This window comes from Panthera onca, chromosome D4 (genome assembly GCF_046562875.1).
Source record: "Panthera onca isolate mPanOnc1 chromosome D4, mPanOnc1 haplotype 2, whole genome shotgun sequence".
Classification (NCBI taxonomy): domain Eukaryota; kingdom Metazoa; phylum Chordata; class Mammalia; order Carnivora; family Felidae; genus Panthera; species Panthera onca.
In genome coordinates, this window is record NC_138351.1 from 86,986,403 (window position 1) to 87,012,774 (window position 26,372).

Consider the following 26,372-nt stretch of genomic DNA (forward strand, 5'->3'; position numbering starts at 1 on the left):
ATGAGGGAGCCGTGGCTGGCTGAAAGCCATGGGATGCGCCCATTAGCCCCACAGCCAGTCAAGTGGCAGGTGCAGGATTGGAACCCAGAGCTGTCCCCTCCCCACCCGTTGTAGGTTTCCCACCCCTTCGCCCAGCCCAGCACTCATTTCATGGTCTAATTTATTGGTGGTGAGTATACAGGGGGTGGGTCCAGGCCAGACAGTTGGGCCACTCCCCATCTAATGCCTGCCTGCCTTGGCGGGGGGGGGGGGGGGGTCTCCGTGTGACAGTTGCAGGGAGGAGCTAGGCTCCCCCGTTCCCAGGCTGGGCACCCCTAGGCTTCTCGTTTCCTTGCCAGAGTAGTGCCAGCCCAGGTGTGGAGGCCGCTGGGAGCAGGTCCGGGTGGCTCTGAGCTGGCCTGGGTGAGTCTGTTTCTCCCCTCCCACCCAGCCCAGGTCGCCAAGTGCTGGATCCGGGTTAAAAATTACAGGGACTTGGTTTCTACAACAGTGTGGACTTATAGGGCAGTGGTCTCTCTCTCCGTGGTCCTGGGTGGCCGTACTCCAGGCCCACTGGGTTTGAAGGTTCGGTGGGGTGGGGGGACCCCAAGGTGTTCCAAGCTGGTGCCCCCTCTGGCAGCAGGCCCCTGAGAGGGAGGCAGGAGGGGTGGGTGCAGAGGGCATGGTCCATCCTTGGTCGAGTGCAGCGGTTGGGGTCCCGGGATAAGTTCATGGCCAGTGGTTCCCAGCTGGTGGCTGCTCAGTCTCTCTTGCTGGGCGAGGGCTGGCTCGGGGGCCCCCAGGTCTCCAGGCGGGGCACTACGCCATGCTGCTGGTGGAGCAGGGGGTGCTCTGGGTGCTCCCGATGCTGTGGTTGGTGCTACTGCTTTCTGAGGAGGCCGGGGCGGCCACCGCCACCACGGGCTCCCGCTTGCCGGGGGGACCTGGGGGCAGGGGCGGAGGTCAGGGCCCCGGCCGGGGCTCCCCGCTCCCCCAGAGGCTTCCCCGGGCTCCCCCAGGTGATGGTGGTAGAGGGGTCCTGAGCACTCATGGCGGGGGCCTGGGATACTCACGCGTGTGCGAGTAGATGTACCAGAGTGCAGCGGTGAGCAGGGCCCCGATAAGGAAGGCGCCAAAGGTGATGCCCAGCACGGCGGGCAGGACGAGGCCTTTGTCTATGCGCGCAAGGGAAGGGTGGCCGCAATCAGCACTGTGGCCTCCTCCCTGGCCCCCTACCCTGTTGTGCCGGCCAGGAGCACAGATCTGGGGAGGTGGGGAGGTCAGCCCCAGCTCTGCCACGGACTCTGACTTCTCTGAACCTCCGTCTCCTCATCTAGCAAATGGATTCATCATACTCATGCCTGGCACTAAGCCGTGGTTGTTCTGACCGTTCACCCAGAGGGCCCAGCCAGGCCTTTGGTCCATGCCTCTGCCTTCCAGGGCTGATGGAGATGCGTTTTTAGGGAGAACAGATGGTATAATCTGAGCCAAGAGTGAGTGAGGCCTGGGAGTGCAGAGCCTGCCCCACCTTACTGTGGGACCTTGGGTCAATCCCTGCGCCTCTCTGAGCCCCGTACTACGGTCGTGATGGGCCAGGGCACTCTGTTCTTGGGTTTTCCCAAGCCTCGTTCCATCGACACTCTGGCCTCCTGTGTGACTATGGGCCTCCTCTTGGACCTTTAAGCTCCCATCTATGCAGTGGGGTAATTAGGCCTGCTCTCTTGGTATGGGCTGGGGCTGGGGTTGGGGGCTCCATCCTGGCCCAGGTGGGGTGGCAAGGAAGCAGGTGCCCCCCCCCCCCCCCCCCGACCTCTGTCCCCAGTGTCAGTGACCTCCTCTGCCTGGTGGGGGCCTGGGCCCAAAGGGAATTAACAAGGAGCCTGGAGCGTGCTGGGCTGAAGGAGCATCCTCCACATGGGGGGGGCCAGCCCCATCCCAATGTGCCTTCTGCCTCATTTGGTTCTAGGACCCCCCACCACACACACATACCCAGCAAGGTCAGCTAGCAACCATGGACATTTGGAAGATCTAAATGCCTGGGATCTGGTCCACAGGGTAGTCAAGAGCAAAGACTTTCTATCTAGAAGATGTGGCATGGATCCTACTCTAGGCTTCTGGGGACCCTTCTGCCCTCCTCTCAGGGCTGCTCTTTCTGGGGTCCTCTCTGCATGTCTGTGCCACACCCCTCTGGGCCATCCAGCAGGCCCTACCTACTCTGGCCTCAGCCCCCGGAACCCTAGAGGGACTCACCAGGCAGTCCAGGGCTGACGATGTTCAGACGCATAGAAATAGTCCTGTGGACTTCCTGGAGGAGGAAGAGAGAGTGGTGAATGAATGGCGCAGTCTGCAGGAGGCAGCTTCAGGGCTTGTTCCCTGGCTCTGTGATCCTGGCCTGTCACAACGCACCCTGGGGCCTTGGCTGTGGATCCCATCCCACCACTTTCTAGCTGGGAGCCTTTGGGTAAGTCCTGGGAGATCTGTACTGAGGGAGGGCGGATGGCCCTTTGCTGCTACTGGGATGTTCCCTGGGAGGTTCCTGACTCCCATGAGGATTGTGGGGTCACTCTGGCCTGCATCTGTGACACTTGTCAACACCTGGGAGAAATGAGCCAGGTCAGCCCAGAGGCCCATGCCCACTGAATCTAGGGTGGAGAGGCCCACTCAGGAGTGGCTCAGAGGCTTTCCTGGCTTCATATAACCAGAGAGGTTTCTAATCCTGGAGATCCTTCTGTGTGCCAGGGCCTGGGGGTGTGTGTGTCCAGAGCTGTGTGCCTGAGAACAGGGATCCCCACTGGACGGTGAAAGAGAAAATCAGAATTTTGTGTCCTTTATCTTAACCCCTCTCTGCTGAGATTTGTTTAATGTAGTGGCATCGGTGACTGTACCACATGGGGAGAGGGGTAAGTCTGGGTGGGTAGATTGATGGATGACTGGGTGGGATGGTAGGAGGCTGCTGTCTGGCTGGGATGGTGGAAGGACTACGGATGAATGATTGGGTGGGATGATGAGAAGTGTCAATTGATGAATGGATGACTGGGTGGGATGGTGGAAGGCAGGATGGATGAACATAGACGGGTGCTGGAAGGATGCATGGATGGAAGAATGAGTGGTTGTTGGAAGGATGGATGGTGGAAAGATGAAGGGAACAAAAGGGAAGAAAAATGGCCGAAGAAAGGAAGGATGGATAGGTGGAAGGACGAAAGGAAAGATGGGAGGACAGATGGTGGGTGGATGACTTGGTGGAAGGACAAATGGATGGATGGATGGAATGATGGATGATGGAAGGAGGGCCAGACAGAAGGATGGATGGAAGAACAGATGGGTGGATGGTAGAAGGAGGAGTAGATGGAAGGATTGATGGAGAGATGGATAGAAGAAAGGAATGAAGGATGGATGGGGGCGGCAGCAAATCCTACTAATGTCCGAGATACAGCAAAGCCATCAGACGGCAGCAGGGTGGCACAAAGCGTACCCTTGGTAGCCAGAAGCCACACGCCAGTCTGGTTCTGCCCCTTGCCAGCTGCTCCCATAACATGGGCTGTCACATCCCTTCCTGGAAATCCCGGGCCCGAAGCCACCCTTGAAGCTGAGCTTGGCTCGGGCTCCACTCACCAGGGACCAAGTCCTCGGGCGCAGGGTTATGGTGCAGCTGAGGGTGCCAGTCGTGGGTGTGGGCACCATGTAGCCACGGAGGAGGAAGCTGAAGCGCATGTCACCACCGGGGCCTGGGGACAGCAGGCTTACACAGCTGCCCTTGGCTACCTGGCTCTGGATGAGCTCCACGGTGTCCGCGTCAGGCCCCAAATCCAGCTGGCAGCTGTCCAGCTGGAGCATGAGCTCAGGGATCGACGGGGACATGCTCACCTGCAGGGGGAGGTGAGAGTGATGAGGCATGGTCAGTTACTCACCCTTGCCCTCGTGGAATAAGCTAGATTCACTCTGGAGCTCCACCCCAGCGATAAGGACAGTCCTGGTTCTGCCTGGAGCAAACGAGGAGGAGAAGACCTTCCACCCGGTGTCTTCCCCCCCCCCCCCCCCCCCCAAGCACCGTGCTGGCTGCCTCCTCGCACACCTTCTCTGTACTAATGGTGGAAAGGAAGGATCCCGGGAGTGGGCAGGTGGAGAGGTCAAGGCCAGTACCTGCACAAAGCCTTGTTGCCCCAGCTCGATGGTGTTGGAGGCCTGGAGGAAGTGCGGGCTGAGATACAGGCCCAGCTGGAAGGAGAGGCCCTCCGTGGTGATGCAGTGCACCTTTTTCTGTGGGAGACAGGAGCGGGGGATGGTCAGTCTGGGAGGCACCCGGCTTAGGAAGGTAAGGAAGGGGTGCGGGTGGGGGGGGAGTAGGAGCCATGGTCCCAAGTTGCTGCCTGACCCTGATTGTCCCCTTTAAAAAAACAAAAACCAAAGCTAATATTTATCAAGAACTTGCCCTGTGCCAGGCCTGTGTGAATGGTTTCCCATATGTCTGCTCGGTGACTGTTCACAGGCACCCCCGTGGGGGGGATCCGTTCTTACGCCCCTGGTTACAGACATAACTTCTGGGCCCAGAAAGCTTAGTGAATTTGCACAAGGCCACACAGCCAGTATGTACTAGAATCCTCTGACCGGAGAGACTGAGAATGTCACCCTAAACAGTACCGGGGGAGACTGAGGTACGCTCAAGATAACATGGCTTGCCAGGATCGGGGCCTGAGTTTTCTGAAGCCTGCTCCCTCCCAGGCCAGGAAGGGGCGCCAGGACCCTGAACCAGATGGGTTAGCATGGTAACCATCCATCTCACCCGTTGCGGTGATGAACTTGACAAGAGGTTGATGACCACCTGCAGGAAAAGAGCCAAGGTCAGAGCCACAAAGTACCCCAGAGGGTACTTTCCCACCCAAACCACCCATTTAATGGATGGGAAGACTGAGGCAACCGATGGCTAAGTTTGTCTTCTACTGAGCACCACACCACACTCTCCCAAAGGCCCTTCAACCTGGAAGGTCAAGGAGGCACCAGCTAAGCTGGCCCAGATACCTTTCCTGCCCATCCTAGTTCTTACCTCATTACTGACCACATTGTCTGTCACTTTCGTGCCACAGCTGGAGTAGGTGCTGCGCAGGACAAACTGTTCATCTCTGTCCTCAGCCTGGCAGCTGGGGTCCCAGAAGGTCAGGCTTGTGATGGTGCACCTCAGAGTCTGGGCCAGGATTGGAGCAGGGGGGGCACCGTCAGGAGGCATGGGGCTCTGGCGCCTGCCCGTCATACCCCCAGCACCAAGGACTGACGTAACCCAAGGCTCCCAAATCAGCTTCTCCCGTCTTCATTTTTGTTAAATCTTACACCACACCATTTAAGTCTTAAGACTTTTCCTGGGGCTCAGTTAAGCATCTGACTCTTGATTTTGGCTCAGGTCATGATCCCAGGGTTGTGGGATCGAGCCCTGTATCAGGCTCTGTGCTGAGCGTGGAGCCTGCTTGGGACTCTCTCTCCCTCTCTCCCTGCCCCTCCCCTACTCATGCACACATGCCCTCTCTCAAAGTAAACATTAAAAAAAAAAAAACAAACTACACTCACTTTTGTACTTAAATAAATGCAGCACTATTAAAATTTAAAACATTAATTTGAGTTCTACATAAAATCATTGCCCACAGCCCAGGGGCATGTAATCCCACCAGCATAACCCAGTCTCAGAACCCTAGACTCTTAGACGTGGGGTTGCCAAATTTTTCCTATAAAGGGCCAGATAATAAACAGATTCCGTGGGCCATGTGGTCGCTGTTGTAATTAGCAAACTTTGCCATCATAGCCTGAAAGCAGCTATAGAAACAGGTGAATGAATGGGCTGTGTGGTAGTAACACTTTATAGAAACACAGAGGACCAACGTTCGCCACCTCCTCTCTTAGAAGAACCAATCTTAGAATTTTTCAGTCACACTCGCAGGATCAAAGAATCTCGGAGTCTTAGAGTTGAGTGAGTTGAGTGAGCACCCGAATCCAACTAACTCACGTCTACTCCTCCAGAATGCCACTCCTGACTGCTACTGCCCCCCAGATGCCCAGAGCCACCTTGGGAGATAATAGCCCACCAAATAAAAATGACTCTGGGTCAAGCCGCAGTGACCCATAGGCCTGGAATTCAAACTCTGCACACTGACCACATTTCATAAATCAATGAGAGGGTAGGACGCTCTGTGTTGGGGTAATTCTGTTCAGACCCTTTTCTTTGTATTTTCTTCTACATGGATGCTGTACTCAGAAAATGTGCAGGTGGGTTTTTTTTTGGTTTTGTTTTTTTGTATTTTTAACAAATGGCATCATACTGTCCACCCTGTAGCTTAGTTTGGTAAGCATGATATAAATCATAATATATATTTCTCTATATTTCTAGATCTAGCACATTCTTTTGAATTGTCATGTAACGTTCCAAAGATTGATGGATTACAGTGTACTCATCCAGACCCCTTGGGCTGGGCAGCAGTAATGCCAGCCAGACAGAGGCAGAGGGGGAGAAGAGCGGGGCAGCAGACAGGTGGCGATTCGTATTGCCCCTGAACCCCACAGCCCCCCCAAATTTCCACATGGACCTAACTACAGATTTAAGTGTCACTCTCAAAATCCCTGAGAACATGGGTGATTTGTCGAGGCCCTGGCAAAGATTTCCTGCCTCAGGCTGGAAGAAATCCCACAGGGGAAGATGGGCAGCTAGGATGGCCCAGTGTTTTTAAATGTCCAAAAACAGGGGCACCTGGGGGCTCAGGTGGTTAAGCTTGATTGTGGCTCAGGTCATGATCTCGGCTCAGGTCGTGATCTCGCGGTTTGTGAGTTTGAGCCCCACATTGGGCTCTGCACTGACGGCACAGAGCCTGCTTGGGATTCTCTTCCCTCTCTCTGCCCCTCCCCTGCTTGCACTCTCTCAAAAGAAACTTAAAAAAAAAAAAAAAAAACCCAAAACTTTAAAATGTCCAAAGACACAAAAATCACTGTAGCCAAAATTTAGAACAAGGTTATTTCAAGTAAGAATAATGGACAAAGCCCCCCCTCCCCTTTTTAAATGTAAAATGCTTATATAAAAATCATCAAGAAAAATACTGAGCTACCTTGATAAAGCACTTTAGGTCACATGGAGCCACGCCCATACTACTAATCAAAGAATTAAACATTGAAACAAGAACACCATGTCCCACCTCTCGTTGGCAAAGGTTTTTGGAATTTTTAAAATTCTATTTTATTTTTATTTTTTAAGGAAGCCCTATGCCCAGCGTGGGGCTTCAACTCACGACCCCAAGATCAAGAATCACATGCCTCACCAACAGAGCCAGCCAGGTGCTCTGGCAAAGGTGTTTTTTTGTTGTTTTTGTTTTTTTCCTTAAATCATTGTCTGGAGAGAGAGTCAAAGTGCTCCCCTAAATCAGCAGTGAAAACTAGAATCTTTTGGAAAGTAGGTTGGCAACGTGTATCAAAACTTAACAGAATATTCAGTCATTTTGACCCAGAAATCTCACTCATGTGGAAATCTATCCCAAGAAAATAATCCTATGTGAAGAATGCACAATATTTTCCGCGCATCTATAACGTTGCACAACTGCAAGCAATCTAAATGTCTGACAAGGGAGGAAGGGTTAATTATGTCGTGTCAAAGTGACGGAATATGCACTCATTAAAGTGATATTAAGTACATTCGTCAAAGTTCTAAAAATACATGAAGCGAATATAACAGGAGACAGACAAGTGCATTGGACAGGGTTTCACCATGTAAGAAAGCCACAGAGAACATGTTTGAGAAACACTAAAATATTGGTAGCCACTGTCTTTGGGCAGGAAGACTGCGATTTTCTTTTCTGGTTTTTCACATTTAAAAAAAAAAAAAATCCAGTGTTATTTTTATAGTAAGTGCCTTGTTCTTCAATCTGGTGGAGATCATGTTGTTTAAAATATTCCATTAAATCACCCCTCAGCTCAACCTGCATTTAGGATTAATTAATGATGACTACTATCTGCTTTTTTAAACGTTTTGTTTTTGAGAGAGAGAGAGAGAGAGAGACAGAGCATGAGTGGGGGCGGGGCAGAGAGAGAGGGAGACCCAGAATCCGAAGCAGGCGCCAGGCTCTAAGCTGTCAGCACAGAGCCCGTCGCGGGGCTCGAACCCACGAACCGCGAGATCGTGACCCGCGCCGAAGTCAGACGGTTAGCCTACTGAGCCACCCAGGCGCACAGGACCCCCAAGATTCTTGGCCTAAAGGAACGACCAGCTCTGCTCCCTGGGGCTGGGGGGTGGGGATGCCCTTACCGAGATGAGATCTTTCTTGAGTACCAGAGTCATGACGCCTTCGGAGCACTTGGGCTGGATCAGGGACAGGAGCAGCTCCTGGTTGCAGCTCTCCTTGGGAGGGGTGGTGTGGACAGGTGCGGGAGAGGTCTGCAGCCCACCATCTGCAGGGCAGCAGAGGCCGGCAGGCAGTCAGCGCTCCCTGTGCGCCAGGCACCAAGCGCTTCGGCAACTAGCCGCTCAGTCCTCAGGCGGGGCACAAGGAAGACAGGGGACAGGAAGACAGGGCTCCCCTGGGCTGACGCAGTGGCCCCGTTCACACAGCGGCCAGGGGCACTTTCGCTGTCCCGGGGCCACTGATCCAGGGAGAGGGCGAGGGAAGGGAGGAGGGTGCTCACCGCAGCTGCGGGCCTGCAGCGAGACGACACTGGCCAGCGGGAGCTCCACGAACGATGCCACCACGCTGGCGTTGAGTCTCCGGGCCTCCCCCAGCAGGCCTTGGGGTGTGTCAGGGAGCACGAAGCCGCGGATGTTCTTCTCCGGAAAGATCTTGAAGGAGTATTCCCCAGTGGTCTAACAAGAGAGCAGGGAGCCACAGCCGCAGTCAGGGGGCAGCCTGGCAGCCAGGGTTATGGCAGGCCTCAGTGCCACCCTCCTTTGCTCCTACGGTTTCCTCTCTGCCTGGGCCACCTCCCCTCATCTCCTGGCTGCTGTTTGTCCTTCACATCAGCTTGGGGTTCACTTCTCCAGGAAACTTCCCTGACCCTGTGGGCTGGGGTAGGGGCCTCCCGAGGGGATGATGGAAAGCTTCACGGAGGAGGTGCCACCTGGGTGGAGGTCTGAAGGAAGAACAGATACTGCACAGAGGAAGAAGGTGGATGTGTGAAGGCTCAGGGCTGGGGTGCTAACGCGGGGAGTTTGGGTTCCCTCTTTGGAGAGCCCCTGCGAGGCCCGCGCAGGGCTGTCTGGGTCGCGGAACAAGACTCACCCAGATCTGCATGTTGTGGTTGGCGTCGATGAGCCAGGACACGTAGGGGGGCCCTTGCAGGATAAGCACAGCGTCCGGATCCCCCGAGGCACAGCGCAGTTCCACCTTCACGGTCACTGTCCGGGGCCTACAGGGAGACAGACCCCGGCGTCAGCGCAGGGCAGGAATGCGGGGTTGGGCGGGACCTGATGGAGACTGGCCAGGAGGGGACCAGGCCTGGGGTCTGGTGGGCAGCGATTGAGGGCTTTCGCCTGGTCTCTGTAGGTCCGCGGGATGGGCGTGGAAGTGGGTGGGGCTCAGGTCCATAAGGGGCGGGGCCCAGAGATAAGGTGGCAGAAACAATACTGTTACTAGCCAGGGGTGGGGCTTGATGCGGGCGGGGCCTGGGGCGGGGTCAGGCACGCTTACCTGTCCTGGGTGCCTGGCAGGACCCTCACGATGTGTGCTTCCTTGTGGCCAGGCACACCTTCCAAACGACAGCCCCGGACAGAGGCCGGAGTGAGCGGCTTCCATTCGAGCGTGTGGCCCATGTCCATGAGGGGTTCCAGACTGCAGGAGGACGGTGACCCTGGGGCTGTGGGGACAAGCTCACCTCAGTTCCTCTCTGGAGCAGCCTGGCACCGCTACACAGTAAAAGTGGGGTGGGCAGGGTGGAGCAGCAAGGAAGTGGGGTGCCTGGGAGGACCGGAGTTCCAAGTCTCCCCTCCACCACTTACTGCCAGGTGACCTGGGGCAAATCCCCTGGCCCGTTGCCTCATCTGTCAACACAGGGGTAATAAAGGCATGAACCCATGGCTCATGTTAGGGGTGCAGCCCAGCAATGACCAGCGCATCACCTCACTTTCTTCTCTCTTTCCTTTTTTTTTTTTTAACTTTCTTCTTTCTTACGGCATTTACCATGACCTGAAATTATGGAATGTATTCATCTGTGGATGTGTTTATAATCATCTCCCCACCACGGTGTTGGCTCCAGGATGGCAGGATCTGGGTCCGTCTGCAGAGACTCCCCAGATGCCTAGCATAGGACTGAACACATAGTAGGTGCACAATAAACAATGTAAACGTGCTGCTTTCTAGGTCAAAAATTACCGTCCCCTTAGAGCACTGACTTGCTCTATGTGACCTGGGGCAAATCACATCCCAGTTTGGAGACTTAGTGTCCACATCTGAGGAACGGGTCAGAGGAATTCACATTTTTTTCCAGAGCTGAGTCCTGAGTCCAAAGAGGCTGCTGGGGGAAGCTGACCTTGGTCCAGACGGAGGAGGATGCTTTCAGGGTCGTTCAGCTCAGCGACAGATGCGATGGGGCCCTTTGTATCTGCCCAGTTGAGGAGCTGACTCTTGGTGGTGAGGGGTGGCAGCTTTGTGGTGTTGATTCCTGGGTGCCCTTGGAAGATGACCATCTTGGGGTCCTGGGAAGACACGTGGAGGCTCAGAGTGCTGTTCCTGGGCCTGAGCCCCCTCTGTTCCATTCAGGAGGTTGGGAGGTAACTCGGGGAGGCAGCCAGTTGGTTAACCGGAGGAGGCAGGGCTGAGAATCCCGAGGCTGATAGATCTCAAGCCCCCTAATTAGCCCCCGACCCAGAGCGAGATCTGTCCCATCTCCCTCCCATACCTGGGGTGCCGGATGGACACGCATCTGTGTTCATTCACCTGTTCATTCAAACACCACCTCCCCCGCCTTCCATAGTTTTACTCATTCAACCTACCCTTGTGACATTATGTGGCTAGGGTCTGTGAGGCACAGTGTCTGCCTCGCCCACCCCTGCATGGTGCCAGACACATAGTAGGCACTGGGAAACATTAATCTGACTCTGTGCCCAGGCCCTGGGCCCAGCACCGGGGATCCTGACGTGTCAGATTTACCCAGATACCTAGCACATAGCAGGTGCCCCTTGTGCCGAGGGAAGGGAGCAAGGAAGGAAAGAAGAAACAAACGAGCAAATGAATGAATGAATGAATGAATGAATGAATGAATGAAGGAAGGAATGAAAGACTAAGGGACTGTCCCTGCCCTGGGGGATCTTACCGCCCAGAAGCCAGTCATGCCTCAAGTCATTTGAAACAACGGAAGACAGAGGATGTTATTTAATAGACGCAAGGGAGCAAGACAGGTCTCTGGAGGGACAGGGATGGGAATCTGGAGGCGTCTAGCACCTCACTGCTCTACTGCCCATGCCTCAGGTGAGACCCTGGTGGGCCAGGGGAAGGAAGCAGGGAAGACTTCCTGGAAGAGGTGTTCTGTTGAAGCCAAAAGGATTCAGAGGAAGCTGCTGGGGCCCCAGACTCAGGAGTTCCTTTGCATTCCATCTTCAAAGCCAGGCGCATCGCTCTGGAACAATACCACCTTAAGGGCTTCAGGCTAGATACTAAGGGGGACTGCCTGGCAGAGGGGGTAGGCAAGACACCACAGAATGGTCCACCTAGAACGGAGCAGGACTTAAACGAGGGAACGAAGTGATGAGTGCCCGGGTGAGGATCCCAGTCCCCATGATAGAAGGACTGGGGCAGTGGTTTAGAGCTGGAGGAGAGGAGGGACCTTTACCCAGTCTGACTCTCAGGGTCATCATCTGTAAAATGGGCATGTAACAGGGATTAAAGGGCAAGGCCTTTGTCAATTGCCTGGTGCTGGGTCAGACCCAGAGGCCCGAGCCCCAAACCCTGCTGCGGCCCCTCTGGTGGGAGTCCCTCCACCCGCTCAGGTAGCTGTGGCTGGGACGCCAGCAGCTCCGACAGTGCCCCACCCCCATCCTGAGTATTCTTAGTTCCAGGGAGGAAGGCCTGGCCTGGCCGGAGCCAGCCACTACTGCGACCTTCCTGCCAGGCGGGTGCATTTTCGTGTTCCCTGCGTCACCCAGGGCCCCGCCTGCAGGGCCCAGGAACGGGAAGGGGAAGGGGTGGGGGGGCTGCAAGTCAAGGCGGGGAGGAGGAACCCTGGCAGGCCTGGCTCTCCACGGGGCCTTGATTTACCCCACGGGGAACAGAGGGAAGTACCACATGGAGCCGTTCGGGCTCTGCCCTCCTGATCGGTGTCCATGGCTCCCGGGGCTTTCAGGCTGGCCCTCTCCCTCTGGTGCCTGGGGCCAGCCTGGCTGCTTCACCCCACCCCCAACCGCTCTCGTCTCTGGGCCCATCTCCCAGGCAGCCCTGGATCTGGGTCTGTCTGGGTTCCCAGCTCCCCTCCTCCTCCTCTCTCTGTGGTTTCTCTGAGTGTCTGTCTGTCCCTCCCACAACATGCTGCCTCTGCCTAGTTCCATTTTTCTTTCTGTGTCTCTCTCCTCCTTGTTATCTTTGCTGTCCACCCCCACCCCTGCCCTCTGCTTTCTCTGGCGGTAAACAGCAGCTGCTCCCATCTGGGGGCCACCTCCCAGGGCCTTCCAGTAGGGGAGGCAGTGCCCACAGGCCACCCCACCTCCTCCAGCCCTGACCCCCCCTTGCTGTGGGTCCTAGCCAGTTGACCTCCTCTCTGGTGGGTGTGCCTGACACTTAAAACCCGAGTTTTTAAAACATATTTTTTTCTCCAGTGTAGGCCATGTTCATGAGAGCAAATGTTGCAAATTCAACAAAGCATAAAGAACAAATAAATACCTCTCTCAATCCCACTTCCCAGCCGTAACCACTATTAACACATTGTTAGGTTTCCTTTTCCTTTGTACACAAATGTTTTCAAGCAGATCTTGTAGTTTCTTCAAAGACAGTGACCAGATTACTTTACGGGATGTCACTGAATCCGATTCTGCCACCGGACAGAAGGGAAAACAGAGGTGATGCAGGAGGATTGGAGGTGGCCGGGGTTGCCCGTCACCCTGACTCCCACGTCTGGGTTTGGAATCTTTACCCCAGACCCTGCCGCCTTTTGGGCTCTCTCATCAGGGCCCCATGGGATTCGCCAGGCAGGGCCCCGGTGAGTAATGTCAGAATGAAAAGCAGAAGCGGGGCTGCTGGGGCAGGGGAGCCCGGCCCACAGAGACGGACAGCAGGGGCCTCCGCCCAGGTTGGAGGTAACACACTCACGAAGGCCAGGTTGAGTGGGATTCCTGGGGCCTGTAACCGCAGGAGCACGTTCTTGTTCGCGCTGAGGACCAGGAGCACCTCTTGGGGCCACGTGCCATTTTGCGTGGACTTCTGGATTTTCAGCTCCAGCTCTGACACCGCCTAGGGTGGGGGCAGAAGAGGGACACACGCAGCAGTCAGGCTTGCTCAGGCTGTAGTAAAGACTCACTGTCAGCTTCCCCTCCCCTCTCCCTGCCCCACCGGGCTGCCCCTGTCTCCCAGCGCCCAGAGCCGCGCCCGGCCTTCGGGAGATGCTCAGGTAATATTTGCTGAGTGAACGAAGGCGATTAGTCTCATCAAATCCAAAGAGATTTTTAAAAAGGCAATAAGCCCGAACTTTATCCAGTAGATCGAAGGTGGTTGTTTCTATTGAGCGCCTGCTGTATACCAGGCCTGCAAGCGTCTGTGTGACTTAGAGAGCGCCCTGTGCCCCTTCTCTGTTCCTAGGCAGCAATGTTGAGGCACCCGCCCCTTCCCAGCTTGCGGTGTTCCTGTTTGCCTTACTATCTTGAAGCACTAAAATGCCCGTATTTTTGTGGATGGAACGCCATCCTTTTGCTAGAAGACGAGGAAGTTGAAATCATTTGTCTTGAGAGGTACCTACTGCGTGAAAAGTTTTAATCTCCCGTGGTGTATGCAGTTAGGATGCTTTCGTAACCACAACCGCATCCACGACAACAACAACGTTTAACACTTACGTGGTGCTTACTATGTGCCAGGACCGTTCTGTGTTTTGCATACGGACTGATCTACTCACAACCTGAAGAGGTAGGCAGCATTGTTCTCACTTAATAGATGAGGAAATGCACAGAGAGGTAAAGTCACTTGCCCAGGATCACACAGCACTAAATATGGAGCTAGGATACGCACTTGGACAGGCCTCGCCTCTCGCTGTACGGCCCCACATTTTTCTATACCTCCTTATTCCCAAGAAGAAAAAGGACACGGCGATCCCCAAGGCAAAGCTTCTATGGAAAGAGCAGCACCCTCAGCCCTGCCCAAAGACTTTCTGAGCCAGTGAACAGGTGGCTGCTGAAACCGAGGCAGGGACGTGCCTCGGGGGCCCCACCACGGACTCACGAGGACAAAGACGGATGGAAACACTTCCCTGGAAAATGAGCTCCGCCGCTCTCCAAAGCGGGCAGTCTCTACACGGAGATAAAACCTAACCCCTTAAACCTCTTCATACTTATCAAAAGGGAGAGCGGTATTTCAAGATGAAGACATCAGTGGAAAGTTTTAGATTTCACTTCCAATTATCTCCTGGCCATTTCCCCAGCTGATGTCACAGAGCCAGAGAGCGTGTTGCAGCCACTGGAAAAATCTGCCCAGAAGTATTTCCGTCAGTCAATAATGACACCGTAGTCACTCTTTGTTTGTGACTTTGCTCTTTAAAACAAAAGAGCGAACGATGTGATTTCATTTTCAACGTTTCACAAGTAGCTCTTTCATTTTAGTGAGCTACTGAGGTTGGCTATCTTTGAATCACGACTTTTATGCGAATTTATACAGCAATATTTATAAGATCACATTTTGGATTTGTGTTTTCTTCTATAGTTGATTTATTGAGAGAGAGAGAGAGAGAGAGAGAGAGAGTGAGCAGGGGAGGGGCGGAGAGAGAGGGAGAGAGAGAGAATCCCAAGCAGACTCCGCGCTGTCCCCACAGAGCCCCATGAGGGGCTTGGACTCACGAACCGTGAGATCACGACCTGAGCCAAAACCAAGAGTCAGATGCTTCGCCGAATGAGCCACCCAGGCACCCCTCGTTTAATTAGCGTTTTCTAAAGGGTTTATAACATTTTGGTTTTTGAAATATCTTTTAAAATCAATTTCGTAAAATATTTATGCACCCTAGGGGTGCCTGGCTTAGTGGAGAATGGGACTCTTGATCTCGGGGCTGCGAATTCGAGCCTCACTTTGGATGTGGAGATTACTTAAATAAAACTTAAAAAAAATAGGTATACATTCTAAACACCTTAAAAGTTAAACGCTGGGTTTAATAGATTTGGGGAAACTATGAAATACAAATCTAAATGTCAGAACTGACATTTTGTTCCAGGATTGTGATCTCTATCTGAAATTGTTGTTTAATTAATTAATTTAAAAATTGAAGTATAATTAGCAGACTACTTGAAATTAACCAGAGCAAAGGGAGACCCACCTCCGCGGTACAGCCGACCTGCCAGAATCTTTGAGAACGGACCTGCCCTCGCCTCCTTATCCTGAATGCGTGTGTAATCACATCTGTTTGCACAGCTCTGTGTAGCTACTGAACGCCGTTCAACTGTACCCTCTAAACGGGCAAACTTGACCTAGACGAAACTGTTGACAGATCAACTGACTATCGGTAATTTCACATGGTTCAACTTAACCTGTGCCTGGCCCTGTACTGAGCAGGTGACATGTGCTCTTGTGAAGCAGAATCGGGTATTTATTCTCCCATTTTACGGGTACAACACCACTGTCTAGCCCCATCTGTCTGTCCTCACCCGAGGGAGTGACCTTTGGGGCCGCACACAGCGGAGAGATGGGCCCCGTGATTTGGAGACGCTCATCCGCAGGGATGAGATCTGTCCTCTGCCCCTTGCCGGGCATCCACGGCCCGAGAGCGCGGCAGGCGACAGAAAAGCTGGGAGGGCACCCTCGGAGCTGGCAGGAAAGAGCCCTGGGAACCCTCATTCTTGCCGCTGCTTGGCAACCGTACCTGCTCCCCTGTACCTCAGTCTCCCCACTTGGTAGGACGGGGTTGGGAACAAATACCAGGTAGGGTTCTGGACAAAGGAAGTGAAAAAAGAGAAGTGGAGGTCAGCGTCGGGTCATGCCCAGGGTGAGGGCATTAAGAGACTGAAACTTCAGGACATTTGTCACGACACACTCAGCTCTCCACCCACCACGCAGTTACCACCACGTCCCTCCTTGTACAGTTGGGGACTGAGACACAAAGAGGGGGAGCCACGGGCCAGGGCCACACGGCAAGTGAGAGGTGTGGAAACTCAGGGAGGCGGGAAAGCTGGGCTCCCTGGGGTCTCGGAGCTCCCGGACCTGGCCGAAGTCAGCTGGTTCCCAGAAAAAACCGGTCGGGTTTCCACAGCAAACATTTCCATCCCGTGGCCCTGACTCATCCCTGCAGTCCCTCACACGCACACGGACTTCCCTCTTCCTTCCCAGCCCAGAGCCCAGAGGCAAAGGAAAGGGGTCTGCCTTGCCCCCCACCTCCAGGTTCCCAGTCTTCTGAATGACATCCTGGGAATTCTGGAGAGCCTCATGTGGGCAGGCCGGCCAGCCCCTCACTCCCAGCTCCGAACTGGGCCAACCCCCGCCCCTTCCCCGAGTGGGTGGGCGGGAGACCGAGTTTCTATTTTTGTGCCAGCGTCCCACAGATGCCATTGTTGGCCCAGCGGTTGGTGGCGGGAAGGGGGGATTTCGGTGAGGAGGCCCTGAACACTAGTAGCCACTTATAGAAAGCTGCTTCCAGCAATTCTTCTAGGAGCGGAGCCTTGGGGCTGCCTGCAGCCCCCACCCTCCTAGGGCCAGACTGGAGCCGGCCAGATTGGAGCCAGCCGTCCCTCTGTCCAGCCCGGCAGACTCAGATGATACGTACAAGCGGGGTGGCCGGGGAAGGGGGGTCAAAGCCAGACTGGTCTGATTTCAAATGTGGGCTCAGGCGTTCACCTGTGACCCTGGGCAGTCACTCTTCTTCTCTGGGGCTCGATTTCCCGATCTGGAAAATCGGCTGAACGATACGCCCGCTTCGCAGACTTGTTGAGGGTTCAGTGAGATTCTGCTTCCAGAGTGTGCTGGCCAGTGCCTAGCTAAATACACAGCAGTGGATGGCTTTCATTACCTGCCTTTTCCTCCTCGCCCGCCCATCCCGAGTGCCATGGGTTGGGGCTGGGGAGGTTGGCATTAGAGGTGGGCAACGTAGCTGGAATTGCCTTAGCTACGTCTCACTGTGGCATCTCGTCTCTGGGCCTCGCTCTTCCCCTCTGTGTAGTGAGGAGTGGGGCTCAGCGACATTCTAGTATTGTGTGGCCGCTGGATTTCATCCTGCCATCTTGGGTGGGGGTGGGCGGCCCAGTGTTTGGCATTCCAGGAGTCACAGTCTCTAGCCAGGTGGACACAGAGTGGGTTTCCAGACCCCCCCACCCCCGGCCCCAGGAGAGACCTACTACTTTCCGCAGCTGAGGGCCCCTGGTCAGCCTATGTTCTCCCCACCTCCCCAGTTTCATTTGCCAATCTGAGAGGCCAGTGCTGAGCCCAGCCTGGGGCTTCTGGGCTCTTGAAGGGGCACAACTCTCTCCTCCAGGAGCTTGGCAAACACCCCTAAACAACCGGAGATGGACAGCAAGTGGCACCACGAACCCCTTGGGATGGTCAGTCAACAAATGTTCACGTGCATGTATATTTCTCCTTCCTTCCTTCTTTCCATTATCCATCCACACACCCATCCATCCAACCACCCACCCACCCACCCATCCATCCATCCATCCATCCATCCATCCAATATTTACTTCCAGCCTGACCCTGAACTTGACACTGGGGACACAGCAGTGAGAAAGCAGACTATCCCCACTCAGCCTGTTTGGCTGCTGCCCATTCTGTGCCTTTCCACCAAACTTGCCCCTAATATCTGTAAGGCCTGGGTTACGACTACAAATGGGAGCCCCTGGCTTCCAGCCCGCCCTCCTTTCTTTTTACCTCCTTCTCTTCACGAGTACAGATGTGGGCAACGCAGCCCAAATGCCCAAGCTCTGCCATGGCCACCCCCTACACACAGCCACTGTGCCCATCTTTTAGGTCTGGAGGGGCTTCTACTAGTCACGCAGTGCCCCCGCTGGAGGGTGGGACAGGAAAGAGCCCCATGCAGCCTCAGGAGGGGGCTCAGCACACACAGGGCAGGGAATTCTGGAGTCCGGGTACCCAGAGCACGGACTCGGGGGACGGGTACAGGCTCCACGTCCCTTTGACCTGCAGCTACCCTATCCCGGGGGAGGAGCACAACTGGAAGAGGGCCAGAGAAGAGCCATTAATTGTGGGGCCTGAACAGGGGTCCCCATTGCCCGAGTCTGAGAGTGACACTGCCCTCCACGGCCCTTCACAGCCTCTCAGGATGGTAACCCAGGGCGCCTCCCGCTCTCATTCTCTCTCCGTGCCTGAGCAGCCTTGCCTGCCCCTCTGGTCAGGAATGAGTCAGTGCAAGAGCCCAGCAGGTTCCGTCTGCTTGGGGGTGGGTGGGGTGTCTTTGGCTCCGCGGGTTTGCCCAGAAGTAGGGTGAATCAGCGGCTGCCCCAGCTCTGCCTGGCTGCCTGGGGTTTGTTAGGAGGACAGATCGGTGCAGTCGGTCTGACGGGAATCGCTGAGACACCAGGCCGGTTTCCTGTCTCCGCGGGTCAGGATGTGACCCCGGGCCCCCTCCCGGAATCCAGGCTCCGGCCTGCCCTTCGGGGACCCGGTGAGATAGAGCCCCTGCCCAGTGGCCCCCTTGTCTGTCTGCCGCAGACCTCTCTTCCCCGAGCCGCTTGGCTCCCTCAGCTCATCGGCTGTCCACCCGCAGGAAGTCTGAGGATTCAGACGCTGCGCAGGGGTGGACGGGACAGCCATTTCTGCGTGCCAGGGTTTGAAGAAGGCGGCCACAGGTCGGGAGGGCTCGGGCTGGTTGCTGAGATAGCCGCCCCCCCCCCCCCCAGCCCCCTGCCAGCTCATGTTTCTGGCCTCTAGGCCTTTGCTCCTGTGGGGCCCTCTGCCTGCAATGCCCTTCACCCCCCCCTCTCTGTCTGGCTAGACGCCAGGAGCCTTTCACTAATGCCCCTTTCCCTCCACAGCCCCACGTACCCCTCGTTGCCGATCCCATTACTCAACACCCGGGGTGCTGATGCCCACCTCTGCCTCTCCTGGCTTGGGATTGGCTCGATGGCAGGGGTCACGTCTGCTTTCTCTCTGCACCATCAATGCCCAACGCTGGCTGGCCACAGAGCAGGCACCTGTGGATGGCTGGTTGTCGGGCGGTGGCGGGGGGGGGGGGGGGGGCAGCTATCAAGGACCCGATCCCTGGGGGCCTCCCCAGGGAGAAAGGTGCCTTCTGGGTCACAGCATGGGGTCTGGTGGGATTCACGGCCCCTACCTCAGCCACCTGGTAGCAATAACCTTTGGGGATCAACTTAGTTGACTGACGGGATGATATTCTGGAAACCATAGCATGCCCGGCAAGATTTTTACAGGTGAGACACGGAGGCCAGAGAGAAGACATTATAACAACAAGCAGTGCTACTGGGCAGGCCTGCACTCAATATTTGCCTGCCCCACCCCACTGGATTCTCACCGCCCCCAGAGGTGCTGTCATGGGCCCCGTATTTCCCGTGGAAAACCAAGGCCTTAGAGAGGTAGCCCGAGGCCGTGCTGCCCTGAGCTGCGAAGCCGAAGTTCAATCTGAAGACTGGTTCCAGAACCCGCGTGCTTCACTGTTGCATCAAGGTCACACAGCAGTGCGTGCATTCATTCATTCATTCATTCAATCATTCATTCACTCAGCAGTTATTTGGAATCTGTCAGGCCCTGGGCCAGAGCCTGACACTCTGATTCTTCGGTGAGTCCCTGAGCCCAAGAAATATGTGTGAGGGGCTCCTGGGTGGTTCAGTCAATTAAGCATCTGACTTTTGGTTTTGACTCAGGTCACGATCTCACAGTTCGTGAGTTCGAGCCCCACGTCGGGCTCTGTGCTGACAGCGTGGAGCCTGCTTGGGATTCTGTCTCTCTATCTCTCTCTCTCTCTCTCAAAAAGAAAGACACAAACATGTAAGAAATAGGTGTGTGTGTTGGAGAGTGAGGGGAAGGGGCCCCCTCTGCAGTCCAGGCACCGTGTGGGGTGCTGGTCAGTGACATCCAAGGCTGGAGTGCCAGTCTCCTGAGCCCCAGCTGTCTCCACCACCCCCTCAGACAGACATGCCTGGCAGTCCCGGAGCTTGCAGCGTGGCTTCTTGGATTAAAAGCCAGACGCCCCAGGGACTGAGTTTTCTGGAAGAGGCAGAGGGTGACGGGAGATTCTGTTGCCGTGAGCTCTAGGATGGCATGAGTGACCCTGACATTCTACCGTACCCCTAAAAACCCTCCGATGACTGTCACTGCCCACGGGATAAAGACCAAACTCCTTAATATGGTGACAGGGCCTTCTCACCCCCGCCCCCATCCCTGCCCCAAAGGTGGACAGCAAGCTCCCACCACGGCGAACCACATTTGGACCCTAACCACGGTCCTTACCTGCCTGTGCATTCACTCTGCTCTGCTCTTCCCTAACGCCTCCTTCGCTCCATGAGCTCCTGACCATCCTTCGTGTTGTTGCTTCCTCCAGGAAGCCCTGCCTAATCCCACAGCAGTTGGAGTATCCCTGCCCTGCTCTGCCCTCCCCAAGAAAGCACCAATCACCCGGATCCTGGCTGACTGTCTACACATCTGTTTCCCATAGACCCGGGCACTTGGCAGGGGGCTTTTCTCTGACTCTGGCCCCTCGTTGAAAGATTAGGGTTGGGGGAGCCCAGTCACCCAGAGGAGGTACAGAGACCTGATCATCAGAACAAACAAAACGAACTTCTAGAGGGCAATCTTATTTTCCATATCATCACCAAACTTGAAAAAAATTACAATGGCTACGAAAACCCTATAACATGTGCTTGGCGCTATCTTGGCTTGGGGATTATCGAGGCCCACAGTCCCGGTGGCAGGCAGGGCGGTGGGGAGCAGGCCCCCCCCGATATTGGTGGTCTGGGCACCCTCTTATCACCACACAAATGCAGGGCAACTTAACAGTTTCAGGGGCAGCTTGGCCGCAAGTTCACTGAGCTGACACCACTAAATCGCTTTCAGGACCTGAGGCCACATCAGCCAGGTGTGGCTACCAGGCCAGGCAGGCCAGATGCCCACTGAACGCACACCCAACTGGGGAGCCAGGCGACAGCCTAGCGTGGGGGCTCCCAGAATCTAGTGTGAACTGTGGCCTGGGGCATGTTGCTTTGCCTCTCCAGGCCTGTTTCCTCCTCTGAAACGTGGGGGTAATAACAGACTCTGACAGATGGGCCCTTGGGAGGCTTAACACACATAAGATGTTGAACTCAGGTCCTGGCTCTTAGTAGGTCTCTAACAGTACCTAGCACACAGGAAGCCTCACACAGAGTCTGGCACAGAGTTTAGCGCGTAGTAAGCATTCGGTCGGTGTGTTATTATCATTAGGAGGGACTTAAGCTAATGCTGGACCTCAGGAGGGGTCTCAGGAGGGACGCTGGGCTCCAAGGTGGCATCACCGGCCGTCCAATCTCTGTGGGCTGCCTGGCCAGGTCATAGATGTTCAATGAGGGACATTCCAGGGAGGGGGATTTGGACTCCGCGGAGGGAAAGCCCTTCTCAAAGCCCAAGCTGCCCGGAGGGGAGCTCAGTCCACCGAGAAGCGTCAAGATCCTCACCGCTGCAGGTGCACAGGGGGTGGCTCACCTGGTTCGTCTCACTGCTCACGTGGTTCTTCTCCACTCAGTGGCCAAACCCCCCTTCCCACCTGGGTCTTGTGGCATCCAGCAGACCTCTGTGATGCTGGCCCCAGAAATGTCATCCCTTACCCACCCTGTGAGATGCCCACGTGTCCCTCCTGGCAGGGGCCCTGGTGAGGATGTGACCCACTGCTCCAGGGACAGCCGCAAGGAAGGCTCCCCTCATCCCCTTGGCCCCGGGCCTTTCTCTGGGGCCCCACCCAGCCCTGCCAGCAGGCGCTTACCCTTGAGGACTCCAGGAAGAGAATGTGGACTTGAAGGGTAGCATTGGGGACCTGAGCCACGCAGCCCTCGGGAACCCGACTCGTGACGTATGTCACCTCGGCATCCACAGGCTGTAGGTCACAATGGACAGTTTCTGCAAGACCTGTTGGGGAAGCAGAGCCAGAGAGAGCCCCAGATAAGAATAAGGTGGTGACAATGTTCCCACTCTCTGAATGCCTACTGGGTGCTTGGCACCGGCTGAGGGCTTTATTACCTTCTCGCAGCTACCCTACGAGGTGGATGTCATTATATCCGTTCCACAGATGGAGAAACTAAGGCTCAGAAAGGAAAAGTCTCTTGCCTGAGCTCACAGTGCTACTAGGGGTTGGGTTGACGGAGAAAATGCAGGATGCCCAGTTAAAGTTGACTAAAAAATGATTAAGTTTTAGAAGTATAAGCATATCCTAAATATGATAAAATGGGACACATATTATTATTTTTTTTTAATGTTTATTTATCTATTTTCGAGACAGAGAGTGAGTAGGGGAGGGTCAGAGAGAGAGAGGGAGACAGAATCCCAAGCAGGCTCTGCGCTGTCAGCACAGAGCCCGATACAGGGCTTGAACTCACGAATCATGAGATCATGACCTGAGCCGAAATCAAGACTTGGACGCTTAACCGACTGAGCCACCCAGGCACCCCGGGACATATTTCCACTAAAATTTTTTTCATTGTTTACCTGAAATTCAAATTTAACTGAGCCTCCTATATGTTCATTTGCTACATCAGGCGACCCTTGCTATGTGGAAGGGCTCACACATGCACGCAAGCCTCCAGGCGGGCTCGCTCCAAAGGGAGACAAGGCCCGAGATCAGGAGAGGAAAACCTTCCCTCCCGTGCCTCGAGGAGGCTGGGAGGAACGAGGCAAGGAGGGCTGAGAGTCTCCTGGCCCTGAGGGACAGAGGGAGCCAGAAGGGCGGCCCAGGTTCAGAGGGCGGCCCTGGGAAGTAGGCCTGGGCCGCAGAGCCTGCCTCTGGGCCGCCCGGAAACGCAGGTCCTGAGGGAAGGGAATGGAATTTCACCCTGACCCAGCAGAGGAGGAAGAGGAAATGAGGCCCCTACACCTCGTCCTAAGGAATGTGCCGGGGAAGGGGGGGCTCCGGAGGAGGGAAGGAGGACAGAGAAGGGGAGACTGTTTGGAAGTTTGTGTCTCCATCTTGTCGCGCTCACTTCCTGTTTTCTTGGAGATCAAAGATGGGCGCGGAGGGACTGGCCGCACGTCCAGCCGTCGCCAGCTCAGAGGAGGGGGGCTAGGGAGGCTTCTTCCGAATCCCAGGCTATTGGACCGTCTTTGTCTAAGCCAGCCTTGCTGGGCTCAGGACCCCCAGGGGTAAGAGAAGGACTCAAGATGGCCGTCCCTGGTCACAGCAACACCATCCACCGGCAGCACGTTGAGAAGGAGAAGTTCAGGACGAGGACGTTTGGCTGTTATGGGGGCCCAACCTTATACGTCCTTGCCCTGGCCCTGTCCTGTGTGCAAGAATCAGAACGCAAGCGTCATATGACATTTTGATTGAAGGCAAGGGTCCTGGAGCCAGGCCGACCTGGGTTTGAATCTCTGGCCTGCACTTACTGGCTATGTGGCTTTGGTAACGATTTCACCACTTTGGACCTCATTTTCCTCGTCTGTGGAACGATAATTAGAACCCACATAACCCGTAGAGGTTGTTGGGCAGACTCCATGAGACAGGGCATGTGGCACTTCTTTTGGTTATAGTTATTTGAGTGACTTCCGTCACTGGAGAGGAACGAACTGCATGAGGAGGTTGGGGTGAGGTGGAAAGGGCAGTCTGCAGGTGAGGGACCTCTGACAGGGAGGTCACTGGTGCCTCAGGCCAGCAGACCCCCTCTCCCCAGCAGATGGGAGGGCTGACCCCACCTCCTGCTGTCCCACCCCCTGGTGGCCCACTAGGCCCCTCAGTGCTCTTCAGTGCTCTCTCTCCCACTGCCTATCAGCAAACACAGACTTGGTCCAAACCCTTCCTATACAGATGGGAAGACTGAGGCCCGGAGAGGCAGGACGTGCACAGATCACACGGCACGTGGCTAACCAGGCTGGGCCTTGGACCCACCTCTCCCCACAGTGACCTGGGGTCTGGCCTGCAGATTAACGCGGTGCCTTCCTCCTTTCCTTGGGACTTTCCCTGCCCCCTCCCCAGACTTCCAGGAACCCCAGTTCCTCCTGGATTGCCGGGCCACCCGGGGCCACCTCCTCCATGCCGTCAGCGGGAGAGGCCACAGGCCTGGCCATTATGTAATGATCAGATAACGGGCCAGGCTGGGAGATCAGATAAGAGGTCCATTTATTTTGGGGCCTTTTCGAATCCTGGCTCCCCCACCCCGCAGACGAGAATGGGGAGACAGGAGGGAGTATGACGCCCGGGCCTGTCTCCCGGAGCCGGAGGCGGGCCCAGACAGAGCTGAAAACAATCCCCTGGCACCAAGGGAAACGCCAGGGCCTCCCAGGACCCGGCTTGGAGGAGGCGCCACTAGGGGCCTGGGTGACCCGGCCTGAGCGAGAGACCCAGGAGCCACTTTCCCACCTCTGTCCCCTTCCTCCTCCGCCCCACCCATGAGCATAGAGCCACCTCGGCGCTTTCCAGATGGCCACCCCGGCACCTCGAAAGGCCACAGAGAATAATAACGGTCGAGAAAAGCAACTCCAGAGTCAGACAGCCTGGGTCAGACCCCAGCTCTACCCCTTAAAAAAGATGGTCACCTTGAGCGAAGGCCTAACTTCTCTGAGCCTCGGTTTCCCCGGTTGCAAAACAGCTTTCATCGTGCTTACTGAGAGCCAGGACCCTTTCGAGGCTGCCCAGAAGTTCATTCGTTGGATCCTTGCAGCAGGCCTAGAGGTGGGTACCGTTACTGTAACCACAGGACGCATGGGGAGATGAGATCCGCAAGGTGCAAGAGTTTGCCCGAGGTGGCCCAGCTATTAAGTGTCAGAGCCCTGTATTTGTACCCCGGGCGATCCGGCTCGTGCACTCAGCACCCGCTTCCCAGCCGTGTGAAGAGCCTGGTGCCCCGTAAGCACTCTGAACACACTAGCTGTGATTATTTCATAATACTGGGGCAGAGCCTTATTGACAGGCTTTTCCTCTTCCTCAGTCACCCATCCACCCTTTGCTCCTTTCAGGGTCCAATTACAGCCTCACAGATTCCCCAGCTTCCAGCCCAGCCACCCCCCAGTGACGCCCCAACGCTCCCTTCTCCCTTCTCCAGTCTTTCCCGTGGCTCAACGCCCTCAGGGTCAAGTCCACACTCTACAACCTACCACGGAATTGACAAGGGCAGGGATGGGATACATGCCAACGTTCAGGTCCCGATTCTGCCAGCTCCCAGCTTCCTTTCCGTGCCTCAGTGTTACCATCTTCACAACGGGGGATGACGGTAGTCACAACACCCTCCTCATCCACTTGCTGAGAAAGTTGGTCAGAGGACGCCTGCCCGCTAAGCGGGCTCCTGATGCGCTGGGTTGCTCAAGACTGGGCAACTGCTCTCATGATTATTTATGCCCGCTGGGGAGACGTGAGCTTTTCCTCCAAATACACCTCGTTCCCTGCATCAGCCGTGCTCTTTCCCAGACCAAGGGTCTTCCCTTACTTGACCTCTTGGTCGACTTCTATTCAACTCTCAGAGCCCTTTTGTGACGGGACCGATCTGGTTACACTCTCGCTGGATGGGTCAGTGTAAGGCCAGGAAGGGAACCAAATCTCCCCTCCTCTCAGGCAGTATCGCACAGTGGTTAGACCCAAGGCTCAAGCTCCAGCTGCTCATTTCTGGGCGGTCGCATGAGCAGATCTCTCCACTTGCCTGTTCCCCAGTCTCGTCCGCTGTCAAATGGGGGCGACAGGAGTGTCTGCTTCTTTGGGCTTCTGTGAAGTTTGAGTCTGATGGGACAGATCAGGCATAGTTCAGCGTCTGGCACAGAGTGAGTGTTGAGTCAATGTCAGCAGTCACATCTGTCCCTTCACCCCTGTCCCTGTCCCAGGGATCAAGTCACCTCCACCCCAGATGATGGTCCTCTTCAGGCTCCGGGGCTGATGTCCCAAAGCTGGGGCCGGAGCTGGATCTTAGTGTCACTGTCTGTCTGGCTGAGATGACAGAGAATCTCCACGGTCATGTCCCCAGGGTCTCGTCCTCTGACACCTGGCTCACACATCTCTTTTGCCTCCCGGCAGATGGGAAGCTGTGCTGGAGTGCAGGCTCTAAGGGATGGATATTTGTGGTCTCTGTCCTGCGTCACTAGCCCCCTCTCCAGAGAACCCCAGATCCCCGCACAGGTGGTAGGCAGCACAGGGCTCCG

General features: G+C 55.6%; 1 protein-coding gene across 1 annotated transcript in view; it reads right to left on the reverse strand.

Moving 5' to 3' along the window:
* Window positions 1-143: 143 nt before the first annotated feature.
* The window catches only part of ENG (endoglin), a 30,665-nt gene continuing 4,436 nt past the window's right edge, over window positions 144-26,372 (reverse strand). The window contains exons 2-15 of the mRNA XM_078436456.2: window positions 22,024-22,166; window positions 13,230-13,370; window positions 10,462-10,627; window positions 9,624-9,789; window positions 9,216-9,342; window positions 8,626-8,800; window positions 8,249-8,391; window positions 5,021-5,158; window positions 4,760-4,798; window positions 4,120-4,236; window positions 3,592-3,843; window positions 2,230-2,284; window positions 1,053-1,154; window positions 144-923 (exon numbers count right to left, since the gene is read on the reverse strand). Of these exons, the coding sequence (XP_078292582.2) occupies window positions 799-923; window positions 1,053-1,154; window positions 2,230-2,284; window positions 3,592-3,843; window positions 4,120-4,236; window positions 4,760-4,798; window positions 5,021-5,158; window positions 8,249-8,391; window positions 8,626-8,800; window positions 9,216-9,342; window positions 9,624-9,789; window positions 10,462-10,627; window positions 13,230-13,370; window positions 22,024-22,166 (1,889 nt within the window). The 3' untranslated portion in view covers window positions 144-798. The remainder of the gene's footprint in view (window positions 924-1,052; window positions 1,155-2,229; window positions 2,285-3,591; window positions 3,844-4,119; window positions 4,237-4,759; window positions 4,799-5,020; window positions 5,159-8,248; window positions 8,392-8,625; window positions 8,801-9,215; window positions 9,343-9,623; window positions 9,790-10,461; window positions 10,628-13,229; window positions 13,371-22,023; window positions 22,167-26,372) is intronic.